Raw genomic sequence first — 14,507 nt, 5'->3', positions numbered from 1 at the left:
AGATTTTCGCCTCCCAAGCAGTTATCCAGCCCTTGCTCCTCTTCTCCAGAATTCACATCTCATTTGTCATGTCAAGCAGCAGGTGTGGAAACCAAAGTGCTCAGGCTGCATTTTCACTCATCTCTCCCCTTGATCTCATAAAAGTCATCCCTTGAGCATGAGTGATGAGGGAAAGGGGGCTCCCATGCCTCCTCTTTGTGCCTCTCTCCCTCTGGGGCTCATTTCTTAGTCTGAGGCCATCCAAACGCCAGAAACATCCCTTCATGTCGGATCTGCGGCTGCTTCGGCGTTAGTGAGTCTTCTTAAGGAAAAGGACGTTTTCTGTTTAGCTGCTCTTTCTGAAGGGCTCCGAATAGCCCACTCCAGAGATCCGTTAATTGCCAGATAAGGAGTTGCCTATAATTAGAAAATCATATTACTTAAAAGTCACCAAGTGCCTTTTAATTTAACAGCCCAAATTCATAATCATCTCTTTCCTTTGCAGAAAATTACGATGCCAGGCTCTCGCGGATAGACATCGCAAACACACTGAGAGAACAAGTCCAGGATCTGTTCAATAAAAAATATGGTGAGCCTTTGATGGGGAAGGGGATGTGGGGAAGGGGAGGGGGCAAAAGGGGCGTGTGGAGGTGAATGGCTGCCCCTTGTCCACTCTGTGCCACCATCTCCATCCCTTAATGGGTAAGAAGTGACTTTGGTGCCTCCCTAGAGAGGGAGGAAGTTACCTGGGTCCTTTTGTTCCAAAAGACATGCAGGAAAATATCCCAGATAAGATGATGCTCTTCCTAAGAGAAAGCTTTTAAAGACCAAATAGGTCATTCAATCAACAAGCTTTTATTAAGCTGGAAGGAGGGAAGGAAGGAAAAAGAGGGAAGGAGGAAGGAAGGAACTGAAATCTATCTGGGGGATACATACAGAAGCAAAGACAACCCCACCCTCAAAGAGTTTCCATTCTAATGGGACAAGACAGCACGTAATAGAGGATGCTGATGGTGGTGACTAAAGCTGTAGGAGAGGAGATTGATGCATTCTTTCCAGAGTCGTGGCGGTATTGACTGGATGACAATTCCAGGAGGAACTAGAAGGGGAGGGAGAGCAGCAGAGGGCATGAGGAGACGTGTGAGGAGACAACAAGGGAGCTTGGGGTGAAGGGAATCACGGCTGGGGCCACAGCCTGTGATGCTTCAAAGATTCAGCCTCTTTGGGTTTTTTTGTTGTTGTTGTTTTTTGGTGAGACAATTGGGGTTAAGTGACTTGCCCAGGGTCACACAGCTAGTAAGTGTCAAGTGTCTGAGGCTGGATTTGAACTCAGGTACTCCTGACTCCAGGGCTGGTGCTCTATCCACTGTGCCACCTAGCTGCCCCGATTCAGCAAACAGCCATGATGTCCCATTTAATAGGGGAGAATGTGGAATGATCCAAACTTGCATTTGTATCTCGCCCCTACTACATCCTAGCTGTGTAACCCTGGGCAAGTGGCTTATCTTCTCTGACCCTCAGTCTCCTCCTCTGGCCCAAGATCACAAGCTCTCATAGGAGTTAGAGCTGTGGGGACTAGACAGACGCTAAGGCCCCTTCCCACTGTAAATCCTCTGAAACTGCAACGTCTACTTCCTCTGAGATGCTGTCACATAGTCGCAGATTGTTGCTGTTTAGTCATTTTTCAGTCATGTGCGACTCTCTGTGACTCCTTTTGGAGTTTTCTTGGCAAAGATACTGGAGTCCTTTGCCCTTTCCTTCACCAGGTCATTTTATAGATGAGGAAACTGAGGTAAACAGGGTCAAGTGACTTGCTCAGGGTCACACAGGAAATATCTGAAGCAGGATTTGAACTCAGGTCCTCCTGACTCCAGGGCCCACGTTGTATCCACTGCGCCACCTAGCTGCCCCCAATACCTCATCTTTTTAAAAAAAATACTACTACTACTAATAATAATAGTAAAAATGTACTTAGTACAGGGACTAGCACATAGTAGGTGCTTAATAAATGTTTGTTCCCTTCTTTTCCCCTCCCCCTTTGCTCAGCTCTGATGTCTGTGGTCCTGGGGCTTATACTTACACTCATGTTCACATAAGCTCCTTCCTGTAAATCCATACCTTCCTTTAGGTCCGTACTCTTGATAGTGCGCATGCACATACACACACACACACACACACACACACACACACGCACGCACATGCACGCACACCTTTATGGGCTTATTTTTACCCAATAGAATGTAAGTTTCTTGAGGGCAGGCAGACACTCCTTCACTTTTGACTTTGTCTCTCCAGTAGCTAGCCCATACTTAATAAATTAATGCTTGTTTATGGATGGACCAGCTGCTTTCATAAGTGCTTGTGAGGTAGCATGACCCAATGAATAAAGAGCTGGCCTTAGAATCAGGGAGACTGAGGTTCAAATCGGACCTTTGGCTCCTATGGGCTGTGTGTCTCTGGACAAGTCACTTGACCTGTCAAGCCCTTAGGAAACATTGAATTGGACAGCTACGTGGTACAGTGGATAAAGCACTGGCCCTGGATTCAGGAGGACTTGAGTTCAAATCCAGCCTCAGACAGTTGACACTAGCTGTGTGACCCTGGGCAAGTCACTTAACCCCCATTGCCCCAACAAAAACAAAACATTGAATTGGCAGGGCCCAGGTCTGTTCTGCATTGGGAGGGGGAGCTTCCTCATCAAGATTTTCCCCTTTGCTGATGAAATCAAAGGGTTAGCCCATAAACCACTGATAGTTGGGTTGGTTTGGGTTGGATTGATGATCAAGTGTGTTCTCTCTTTTGCTTCCCAGGGGAAGCCCTGGGCATCAAGTACCCTGTCCAAGTCCCCTACAAGCGCATCAAGAGCAACCCTGGTTCTGTGATCATTGAGGGGCTCCCCCCTGGGATCCCCTTCCGGAAACCCTGTACCTTTGGCTCCCAGAACTTGGAGAGGATCCTCGCGGTGGCCGACAAGATCAAGTTCACGGTTACCAGGTACCTCCTCTTAGAAGGAAGGGGGTAGGAAAAAGGTGGGCTAAAGGGGGAGGGGTGGAGGGAGGCCACCCAGGGGAGAAGGAAACTGCTCCCACCCAGCTATGCTGGGACACGCCAGGAACCAGCTCGGCTTCTCCTTGGAACATCGAGTTCCAGCCCCAAGTGAGGAGAGGGTGGGCACACCCTCTCTCTCCAGCACTGTCCTCCAGCTTGCTGGGCAGCCCCAGTTAAACAGCACTTCCCAATTTATCAGGGAGAGAAATGAACTGTGAAAGATGGAATCTCTTCCCTGTGTCCCCATCCTCTTTTCCTCTCAATGGGATGCAGCCTCCATTAAAGACCCAGAACCATGATATAAATATCAGAGGAAGGGAGGAGGGGAAGAGGGAGATGCCTCCTGGGCTCAGCCCCCAGGGAGGGCCCGATTCCAAGAGATATCGTGTTTCCCTTTTAAATATTTGAGTATTTCTTTTTCCCTTCCTAGAAAATACTTCAGAAGGTCCATTGATCCTCCCCAGCTACCTCCCCTCCACCCAAACAATATACGATCAGGGTTTATGTTCTGTTTTAGCTACGTGCTCTAACATTTCATTTTCCATTTCTTTTTCAGGCCTTTCCAAGGACTTATCCCCAAACCGGGTAAGAGCTCACAATCAATCAATAAGTATTTTATTTGGTGCTTACTAAGTTCTAAGTGCTGGGGAGACAAAACTCCAAAGCATCTCCCGTCCTACTGTGGGAGACATGTCAATATACAGATACAAACAAGGTACCCACAGAGTAAACGGAAGGAAATCTCAGAGGGGAAGGCCCTGGCAGTTGGGGGACCTGGGAGGGCCTCCCGCAGAGGGTGGCATTGTGGTCATCGCTGAGCTCAAGGGCCCTAGCCATGCCTCTTAAACAATTGACTGAGCCTTCAGGATGGTGGAGGAGCACCAAGCGGTGGCGTCTGTGGGCCCCTTTTCATCCTAAGGGCCAATGGTCCAGTTTATGGATTGTCCGTGTGTCTCCCCCCACCCCAGTAGCCCCCTTCAGGCTATCCCCTCCCCCCTACACATCTCCCCTCGACTGGGCAGAGAGGATCCTAGTACAGACCTCAAGTGGGCTTTGGGGGCCTATCCATTAGCCCTGGGAAAGGGTTGGGCTGCCTGGACAGCTGCTCTTGGACCAGTTGGGATCCTATGACTGGGGGGATTCCAGACTGAATCCGGGACAAGTCAAGGCTTGGACATTTCTCAAAGCTTTGCAGCTTTCTTGCTTCCCAGCATATGGTGTAACCCTTGGCTGCCAGCAAAGTGTTACCAGGTGGGGGTCCCATTTGAATGCGTGGGCAAGAGTCATTGGCAACGTTATAGACGATCTCAGAAGAGCTGACGGGACGCCGGGAGGCCCCAGTCTGGTGCTCACTCCAGATGTTCCCCAAATGTCACGTGTCAATCTCCTTTGGGGAGTTGTGGTTATCTGCTCAGATGTACACAAGAGCCTGTGATAACGCTTTCCCCTCACTCACAGAGAAGGACATCAGACATGTCACATTGGGTGGACCTGAACGGTCAGTCCAGCTCTGGAATCTGTCTCTGATAGGACACCCAAGAGATCCGGAGGGTGGCCATGGATGGCCACCCAAAGTGTGTTGATGCTCTTCCTTTGCTTAGTCAATCCTGTCCCCACAACAAGGGTAGAAAGGATTGTAGACTGAAAAGGACCTTAGAGGCCCCTAGTCCAAACCCCACCCTCTCCCCAACCTTCTTTATAGGAAACCAAGGCTTGGAAGGGAAGTGACTTACCCAAGGTCACGTATTGCCTAAGTCAGAGGCAGGATCTGAACTCAGGTTCCCCTGAATCTGAGGCCAGAACTCAGAGTTGGATGTGGTGGAGAGACAATTGAATTTAGAGTCAACAGATGGTCCTGGGTTCAAATTCTGCCTCTGTCACTTATTCCTTGCTGTGGCCTTGGGCAAGTGACACCTTCCCTGGGCCTTTTTCCTCATCTAGAAAATTAAGGGGTTGAACTAGATCCTAGCCTCTTAAACTGTGGGTTGAGACGGGGTCAAATAACTGAATTTGGGGGTCATGAAAAATTTGGCAACAGTAAAAGGTTACGTATACCTATTTTATAAATCTGTATACCCGGGGTCATGTAAAAATTTCTCATGAGAAAAGGGGTCTCCAGTACAAATCTTTAGAAGCCCTGAACTAGATGATCTTTAAGGTCTCTCCAGCTCTCCTTTTACACTTTGGGAATAGACATGTAAATAGAAACACAATTCATTCACTGAAGAAAGTGAGGATGGGCAACCAGAGGAGGATAAGACTTCGGGGGTACATAATGGCTGTCTGCAGGTGGCTGGAGAAGGCACACATGGAGGAAAGAATAGAGTTATTCTGGCTGTAAATCTGGAAGTGTGTGGCTCAGTGTGTGTGTGTGTGTGTGTGTGTGTGTGTGTGTGTGTGTGTGTGTGTGTATGTGTGTGCGTGCGCGCGCGCTTCCTATCCATGTATGTATATGTCACATTTCATGTGCATGTCTGTGTGTTTGTATGCACATGCCTTAGTGTGAGATGGTATATGTGTGTCTGTCTCTGTGTGTGCATGTGGGTCTACGTGTGAGTGTGTGTGTTTTCTCTGCGTGAATATGCGTGTGTAAAAAGTAAACACCCAGCTTCCCACATTCCCAATCCATGAAGTCTGGCTTAGAAAAGTCTTGCTGTCTTGACAGAAAGGAGCATGAAGAGTGGCTGCCTCTCCATGCTCTGGGTCATCACCAGCCCTGGCCCCATCAGGAAGAATCTGGGCTGTGCCCATCTCCAGTAGTTGCGGGCTTGTGTAGGGGAGGCTGGGAGCCTGGCCCCCAGGGCCATGATGGCTTGGGAGCATCCCCTTCAGTGGCCCTCGCAGCCAGCCCTATTTACAGATGTAGGCCATGCAAAAGACAGTGACACAGGCAGCTTCCCAGGAGGCAGCAGCACTCACTGAGGGAGGGCCCACAGTACCCACCTGCAGGTTATCTGATGAATAGGCAGCTGGGCCTGGAGTCAAGAAGACCTGAATTCAAATCCAGCCTCAGACACATACTAGCTGTGTGACTCTGGATAAGTCACATAACCTCTATCTGCCTCAGTCTCCTCAACTGTAAAAGGAGGATATGAATAGCTCTTCCCTCTCAGGGTTGTTATGAGCATCAAGTGAAGTAATCATTGTAAAGCACTTGGCATAGTTCCCAGCCCCTAACAACCCTACATAAAGGCTGCCTATTATTCTCATTAGCTGTCCTTTACCCTCACTTCATACCTAGAGCCTGCGTATTTTCTAGAAGGAAGAGAAGCGCAATTGGACTCTTTCCCTCCCATGGGAGGGGAAGGTTTGGTGTAGTCTACATCTAGATAAAAACTCTCAGTGGGGGGCAGCTAGGTGGCACAGTGGATAGAGCACCAGCCCTGTATTCAGAAGGACCTGAGTTCAAATCCGGCCTCAGACACTTGACACCTACTGGTGGTGTGACCCTGAGGAAGTCACTTAACCCCCATTGCCCTGCCCCCTCCCAAACAAAACCACCTCTCAGTGGAATTGCACAGACTAATCAGGATCACGGTATTGACCTTGCATCCATCAGTCAGTGTTTATCAAGCACACCCAATGTGCCAAGCATTGTGTTAGGTGCTGAGGCTACAGGTGAAGGAAGGAAGCCATCCCTGCCCACACAGAGCTTACGTTCTAATGGGGGATAATTCCCCAAGAGGAGCTGCTATTGGGGGGGGGGTTGAGGCAATTGGGATTAAGTGACTTGCCCAGGGTCACACAGCTGGTAGGTGTCAAGTGTCTGAGGCCAGATTTGAACTAAGGTCCTCCCGAATCCAGGGCTGGTACTTTATCCATTGTGCCACCGAGCTGCCCCAGAGGGGCTGCTATTTTAATCCAGAAAGTAAAACTGACCTTTGGATCAGTGAGCATATACTAAACACCTGCTGGATGCCCATCCCTGTGCTTAGGGGGGAGGCACGAGAAGAAGGGGACAGGCTCCCTTCCCTCGGGGAGATCCTGGGCTAACTGGGTTAACAGGATTTGTCTATATGAGAAGATCAGAGATCAGCCCAATGCAGGTTTGAGTTTTGTGTCCTGAGCTGTCAGTGCAAATGGGAATTGTGGGCTTCCATGAACTTCTCTGGGACTCAGTTTACTCATCTGTAAAATAAAGAGGATAACCTCAAGCTGAAAGACAAATCTAGGTCTGAACAGGACCTTGGAGATTATCTCTCCCAGCCCTCCCATTTTAGAGATGAGGAAACCGACACTGGAGAAGTTTAGTAATTTGCCTAAGGTTAAACAGGAAGAGAACTAGGTTTGAACTCATCTTCGGATTCTCAAGTCATTGATCTTTTCTCTGCTGTCCCTGTGGCCCGAGCTGTCAGTACAAGAAGACTGAGACATGATGCCTTCGTAGCATCATAGGCTTAGAGCTGAAAGAGGCTATCTAAGAAGTCAACCAGCTCATTTTACAGATGGGGAAACGGAAGCCTGTGAAGTTTTACACCAGGACCTCCCTGGCCCTCGTTCTAATAGCTACAGTAAGAGGAAGCTTCTCCTCTCCACTTCTTCCCCATGGTGGCCCAAGCCTCTTCCCCTACTCTAAAGTCCACCTCTCTTGGCAGCTCTGCGCACCCCAGGGGCTCTGGCGTCCTTGTAGCTTCACAGTTGGAAAGAATCTTGGAGGTCTTCTCATTAAATCTCCCAGCCAGAACTGGAATTGCCCAGAGAGCCTTCCCAGCAGGAAGTGAGCTAGCCAAACAATTCCAGTAATGGAAAGTTCACTCACTTCATTTAAAAGAACCTGCTTTGGGGGCAGCTAGGTGGCACAGTGGATAAAGCACCAGCCCTGGACTCTGGAGGACCTGAGTTCAAATCCAGCCTCAGACACTTGACACTTACTAGCTGTGTGACCCTGGGCAAGTCACTTAACCCCAATTGCCTCACTAAAAAAAAAAGAAGAAGAAGTGAGCGAACCCTCCAAGTGTTGTTTTTTCTTCTTTCTCTTAAGTTGTATAACTTGAGAGTGAGTTGGTCCTAAAATGTTTCAAGCAGTATCACTGCCATTGCTGTAGAGAAAGCGCCTCCACCTCAGACACTCGATATGACTTTGCGCTTATACCTTCTATATACATCTACGTGTCTAATCTCGAGCGAGTTGCTTCCCTTCTGAACATCAGTTTCCCTTGCTGTAAAATGAATAGGTCGGACTTCCATACTGCTCAGTTTCTTTCAGCTCCTGACATTCTGTGGAATAGAATCCGTGCTTAGCTCCATAGCGTTTAACCTTGTTCTCTATGACTTGCATCAAAGCGTAGATGGTGTGTTTGTTAATACAAGGCTGAGAGGATTAGCCGGCACTCCGGATGAGAGTCAGCATCCAAAAAGATATTGACAATCTGGAGCACTGGGGCTGGGTGGAAGATAAAGGGATCAATGGAGAGTCTTATTCTTGGGCTCAAAAAATCAATGTCACCAGCAAGAGATGGAGGAGGTGTGGTTAGCCAACAGTTCATCTGGAAAACGGCTTGACGTTTTACTGGACTGGAAATTAAAAATGATTTGAGAGGGTGATGCTGCAGGCCAGGAAGCTCATATCATCTTGGGCTGCATGAAGAGGAATAGGGAGGGGATGGTCTCGAGGTAAAGTGGTCCCCCGGTCAGATAACACCTGGGATTCTGGGTTCAGTTGTGGGCGCCGTGTTTTAGGGAAGACTGATAAACTGGAGAGTGGGCAGAGGAGGGTAATAAGGATGGAAGTGGGCCTCGACATTACGATGACAGAGTCAAGAAAATGGGGATGTTTGGCCTATGGAAGAAAAGGCTGAGAACTGTCTTCAAGTTATTAAAAGGCTGTTCTGTGAAAAAGAGCCAAGATTTCTTCTATTTGTCCCCAGAGGGCAAAACTTGGAACAGTAGGTGGAAATTGCAAAAATGGCAAATTTAAGCTCAACTTCAGAGGGGAAAAAATGCTTCTTAGCAATTCAAGCTGTCCAGAAGCTGAATGGGTTGTCTTGAGAGGGAGTGAGTTGTCCATCCACAGAGTACCTCAAGCAAGGGGCTGGAAGTCCACTTGTTAGGGTTGCTGCAGAGGGGATTCCGCTCATGTGAGTTCACTAGGGAGACCACCGAGGTTCCTTCCAACTCAGAGATTCTGTGATTCTGTGACTAAGGACTGGGGGCCACTGGGGAAGAAAGGAGCCCTCCACACTTAACACCGGTTCCCTTTGTTCTCTTTGATCTGTTCCTAACCACCATCTCCTTCCCGCCCTTCAGACACCAGGTGGACAGGAACAATTCCTCCACAGGCCTGTCAGGAAAGCACAGGTAGATCTCTCAGCCTGACGGGCAGCAGCCAGATGTGCTGAGTCAGGACAGTCCGGCTAGTAGCCAAAGGACCTAGGCTCTGGTCTGAGAAGGGATGAGCCGGGTGACCCCGGCAGTCACTTCCCCCAGCCCCACCAGGGCCCACACACCCTAGGTGTTAAATGCAGGGGTTGCATTAGACGGTCTCCGTGGTCTCTGTCAGCTCTGACATGTTAGGGTTTTCAGGGAAAAAAGAGGGAATCTCCCTGAGCTTCAGGTTTCTAATGAATACCAGGCCCATCTGTCCTGCTCCCAGGCCTTCCGCACAGCAGTGATGGATCGTTTGCTGTGGCCCAATTAATAAAGTAGGATAGGCAGTATTCTTTAATTAAAAGACAAGGGCAAACAACCTGTACCCTAGCTTTCCTTCTTACCTATTATCCTTCATCACTGGGCACGTGGGAACAAGCCATCAGCCAGGATTAGGGCACTCCTTCAATGTGTCTCTCTCTAAACTCTGGGCAGGGATGGCATGAACTTTACTGCCCTTGCCAAGCCCAGTTAAGTAAAGATAGGCTGGGGAGAGAGCACTGAGGAGGCTTGGTACTTTGGTGGATAGAGCACTGGGTCTCAGTTCAGTAAGACCTGGGTTCAAATTCTGCCTCAGACACTTAGTAGCTGTGTGTCCCTGGGCAAGTCATTAACCTCTGTTTGCCTCAGTTTCCTCATCTCTAAGGTGGAGATAATAACAGCACCTACTTCACAGGGTCGTTGTAAGGATCAAAGGAGATAATATTTGTAAAGTGCCTGGCACAGAGTAGGTGCTATATAAATATTTATTACCTTCCCTTCTCTCTCTTTCCCACTAGACTAGGAGTCAAGAAATTGACTTGCTATGTGACCTTGTTCAGGTAAAGCAAGTAACCTCTCTGGGCCTGGGATAAGGCAACCCTCTCTACCTTGCATGGCTGGTGTAGGGGTCAAATGAGATCACATGTGAAAGGTCATTTCCCCCTCCCTTTAAGTGATTTAGGAGATCAGAAGAGGGGGGAGGCATTGCTCTGCCTGAGACAGTCAGGGAAGGTGTGTATGAGATAGTAACTGGGCAGGAGAGAAGCAAAGGAGGGAGTGTTCTCAGGTAGAGGAGTGGGAGATGTAGCCAAAAATAATGGTCCATGTGACCCTGAGCAAGTGACTTAGTGTCAGGACCTGAAGAGCAAGTCACAGCCTCTCAGGATCCCCGGGCAACTGTCTGAGATTACAAACTGAGGAGAGATGCTGAGCCGCATCAATAGGGAGATGTGGAGAGGACTGGGAGGCAGGACAACTGGGTTCAAATCCCAGGAGCAAGTCACTCAACCTCTGTGCCTCTTTCCTCATCTGAAAAAGGAGGGGGTTGGACTTCATGACCTCTCATCCAGCTCAGAGATCTGTGATTCAGTTCCCTCCACCAAGGAAATTGCAGGCTCAGTTCCCCACCAAAAATAATACTTAGTCGTGGTAGTCATACGTACAAATAATACAGAGGAGAAGGGACAGTGCTGGGCTTTGGATAAAGTCCAGTGCATTCTGCTCCCTGCCGGCCTGGGCAGGAGGTCCCCCCTGATCGATTGCAGTGGCCCCGGGGCAGCTGTTGGTTGCTCCCAGCCTCTGAATCTTTTCAGGGCAGAGTAGGCTTGGCTCCCTACATTTCATCCGAGGTGACTTTGTCCTCTGCTTACGCGCAGCTGGATGCCTCTTTGCTTTGGCTTCATTCGTTAACTCCTCCTTTCAATCCTTTCCTCAAGTTAGCTATTAATGAGCGCCTAGCAGGTGATCGGCACCGTCCTAGGCACTGGGGGGGTGGGGTGGGGGATTCACAATTCTCCCTCTGGGAGAGCTTTGCCATCCAGGTGGGGAGATGAGCTCGTTAGCAGTGAAGAGAGGTGCGGCTGGCAATGTTTTGTGCCCAGGGCTGCCCATGTCTGTGTCAGATGAGAGTCTATTGAAAGTGCTGGGCACAGTTAGCCCCAGACAAAGATGACTCCAGAGGGATCTTACAGCCATCTTCCGATGTCTGAGCCCCTGTGACAGGGAACGGGACAAGGCTTGTCCTCTAGGGCCCCAGAGGGCAGGACCAGGTCTGGGGGGTCATGGGGGGGTACTTCCTAACAATTATCCAGAAGTGGAATGGACTCACTCAAAAGGTGGGGGCTCCCCCTCCTTGGAGGCCTCTGGACAGAGGCTGGGCGACCACCTGCCGAGTCATGGGGGTTCCCTGGTGGATGGATCAGACCCCACAGCCTCTAAGATCCCATCTGCTTCTCGAATTCTGTGACACTGGCAAGCAGTGTGGGGGCACAGTGAAAGAAGGCTAGATTTCGAGTCCAGTGACCCACGGGACTCTTGGCTCCTCTCTCTGGGCCTCAGTTTCCCCTCCTACAAAATCACAAGGCTGTATAGAATTGTGTCGCAGCCATCCATTCATCTGCTGTGTACAGAGTATTCTGTCGGGCCCTAGGGCAGATAAAAAGTTGAGCCCTAGCCTTGTCCCCTCTCCTTCCCCCCTTGGCCATCAAATCACTTAGGAGTTCAGAAGAGGCGAGAGATCACTCTGGCTGAAACAATCAGGGAAGGCTTCCCAGAGGAGGTGAGGCAGGAGCTAGACTTTGAAGGATGGGTGAGATTTGGGAGACAAAGGAGGGCATCCCTAGAAGGGGATTGGCAGCAGAGGGGTCGCTGACCCTTGTCCCCCATACACAGAAGCCTCCTGGTGGGCCCTGAGCCAGGAGGTCACAGTTTCCAGCCCTGTCCTCGGCCCCCTCTCCCCATCCCCCCCTCCTCATTCATCACCCTGGCCTGCCCCCTCCTCTCCTGCTCTCCTTTCCCTTCTTCCATCTCGGTCATGTTCTTGAGAGCTCAAAATAAGTGTCCTTTCTCAAGTTTCTAAAGATATCCCCATTCCAGCGCCTGCCACATGTTCTCCCACTTAATTATCTCTCCCTTTCTTTGTTAATTAGGCTCCTCATAATGATCTCCTTTCCACCTTCCCGGGGAAGGTGGCTGGGTTGGATGGAAGGGGGTTGAGAAAGGCCTTTGTCAGCACAAGTCCCTCGGCGTCCAAACAGAATTGATCTTGTTCTAATTGCGATGCCCCAGAGGCCAGGAAGGAACAGAACCAGGAGGCTCTGCATCATTTCTCTGAAGCCCAGGCCCAGCTCCAGTGGCTTCTCCCCCTGCTTCTGGCCTTGGGCAGGCAGCTTCTCAACTCTTCCCCCTTCCCGGGCAGACCCAGAGCACCAGCCTCCAGACAGCAAGTGGGGGGGGGCAAGGGGCAGGGTTTGTGACCCTCCCCCTGGGAAACTCCACTGGCTCAGAGAATCCCAGGTTCTCCTAGGTGCAAGGGACCCCAGGCGTGCTCCGGGCCCACCTGTCCCTGGAATACCAATTCCCCTCTCCCTACCACATTCCCCCAAAGCTAGTCATGTGGCCTTCCTTGAAGACCTCCCATGGAGGAATCCACCCCTTCCCTCGTTTGGACAGCTCACGTTGTTAGGAAATTGTTCCATTCCTCCCTCTTCTCCTGTTTCTGTCTTCTGGGGCCAAGCGTCTTCAGTCATTTCTTCAGTTGTGTCTGAGTCTGCTTGGCCCCATTTGGGGTTCTCTTGGCAGAGATGCTGGAGGGGTTTGCCATTTTCTTCTCCAGATCATTTGACAGTTGAGGAAACTGAGGCAAACGGGGCTAAGTGACTTTCCCAGGGTCACACAGCTAGGAAGTGTCTGAGTCAGGCCTGGTGTTCTATCCACTTTGCCACCAGCCAGCTGCCCAGTCTAATGAGCTGCGAGGGATTGTCCAGGCCCTCAGCATAAAGGACCCAAGGTCTAGAGCTGGAAGGCTCCTCAGAGGCCATTTGGGCCAACCCCCTCATTTTACAGGTAAGGAAACTGAGGCCCGGAATGAAATGACTTGCCCAAGGTCACACAAGTAGCAAATGGCAGAAATAGGCTTTGAACCCAGGTCCCTCCGCTCCAAATCTAGCATTCTTTTCAGTGCCCCATCTGCCTCACGCAGAGGTGTTAAGTCCCCTCTGCAAGACTTCTCCTTTCCAAATTAAATGTCCTCACTTCATAGAATCGTAAACCTAGAGCTCGTCTGGCCCAGCCCCTTGTTTTACAAATGAGGGAGTTGAGGACCGAAGCACAGTGAAGTGTTTTTGCCCAGAGTCACAGTGGTGATATGTCAGAGGCAAAATTCGAACCCAGATCCCAGTCCCCCCGACAGGACAGCTGCTCAGGTTCAAGGTATTCTGTGGGTTCCTGAGCCCCACCAGTGTGTTTCCCTTTAATAGTTAAGCAGAAGGGGCTGTGGATAAAGCACCGGCCCTGGATTCAGGAGGACCTGAGTTCAAATTCGGCCTCAGACACTTGACACTTACTGGCTGTATGACTCTGGACAAGTCACTTAACCCTCATTGCCCCACCCAAGAAAAGAAATTGAATAGTTAACCAGAGACCACAGTTCAGATTAGAACAGTCCTTCGGCATGTCCGGCCATCCTGGAGGCTGCTCTCCAGGTTATCAGAACTGTTACTGGCCCTGCAGTCAGCCACCACAGTCCAGGGTTGGGAAGGAGGGGGATACCGAGAATCAGAAAACAAGGTCTTTGCCGTCTAGCTCAGTTAGACAAACACAATAGAGGAATGATGAGCTGTGTGATAGGGCAGCTAGGTGGCTCAGTGGTTAGGGTGCCAGGCCTGGAGTTACACACTTCCTGGCTGTGTGACCCTGGGCAAGTCACTTCACCCTGTTGGCCTCAATTCTTCATCTGTCAAATGAGCTGGAGAAGGAAATGGCAAACCGCTCCAGGATCGTTGCCAAGAAAACCCCCAATGGGGTCAGGAAGAGTCGGACATGACTGAACAACAGCAAGAGCTGCGTGACACAGATAACCAGCACTGTGGAGGGCTCAGAGAGGGGAGAGGGGATGGAGTAGTGTGAGTTTCTCACCCGCCCCACCCGCAGGCATCAGGGAAGGTTTCTTGGAGAAGGCTGGCCTTGAAGTACTAGAAAGATTTGGATTAGAAAAAGAGGGAAAGGACAAAGACGCGGCCAGAAGCCGAGAGATTTGGGGGGGCCTGGCCCTAAGCGGGGAGATGTTCACAGCCCCTCTCCTCCTTCCATTTTCTAGGTCTGCCTAGAGACCTGTAGCTCATCACAAGGAGGGC

At 50.2% G+C, this 14,507-nt stretch overlaps 1 protein-coding gene across 4 annotated transcripts in view; it reads left to right on the top strand.

Annotated features, from left to right (window-relative positions):
• GTF2IRD1 (GTF2I repeat domain containing 1) overlaps nucleotides 1-14,507 on the top strand; it is a 244,094-nt gene that overhangs the window by 180,170 nt on the left and 49,417 nt on the right. For all 4 annotated transcript variants that reach the window (XM_043964256.1, XM_043964257.1, XM_043964255.1 and 1 more), the window contains exons 20-22: nucleotides 485-568; nucleotides 2,790-2,973; nucleotides 3,584-3,612. In XM_043964256.1, coding sequence (XP_043820191.1) covers nucleotides 485-568; nucleotides 2,790-2,973; nucleotides 3,584-3,612 — 297 coding nt within the window. The remainder of the gene's footprint in view (nucleotides 1-484; nucleotides 569-2,789; nucleotides 2,974-3,583; nucleotides 3,613-14,507) is intronic.

The sequence above is a fragment of the Dromiciops gliroides genome, chromosome 4, assembly GCF_019393635.1.
Source record: "Dromiciops gliroides isolate mDroGli1 chromosome 4, mDroGli1.pri, whole genome shotgun sequence".
In the NCBI taxonomy this organism is placed as follows: Eukaryota; Metazoa; Chordata; class Mammalia; order Microbiotheria; family Microbiotheriidae; genus Dromiciops; species Dromiciops gliroides.
The sequence above is the reverse complement of the archived record's forward strand: the minus strand, read 5'-3'. Positions and strand labels throughout refer to the sequence as shown.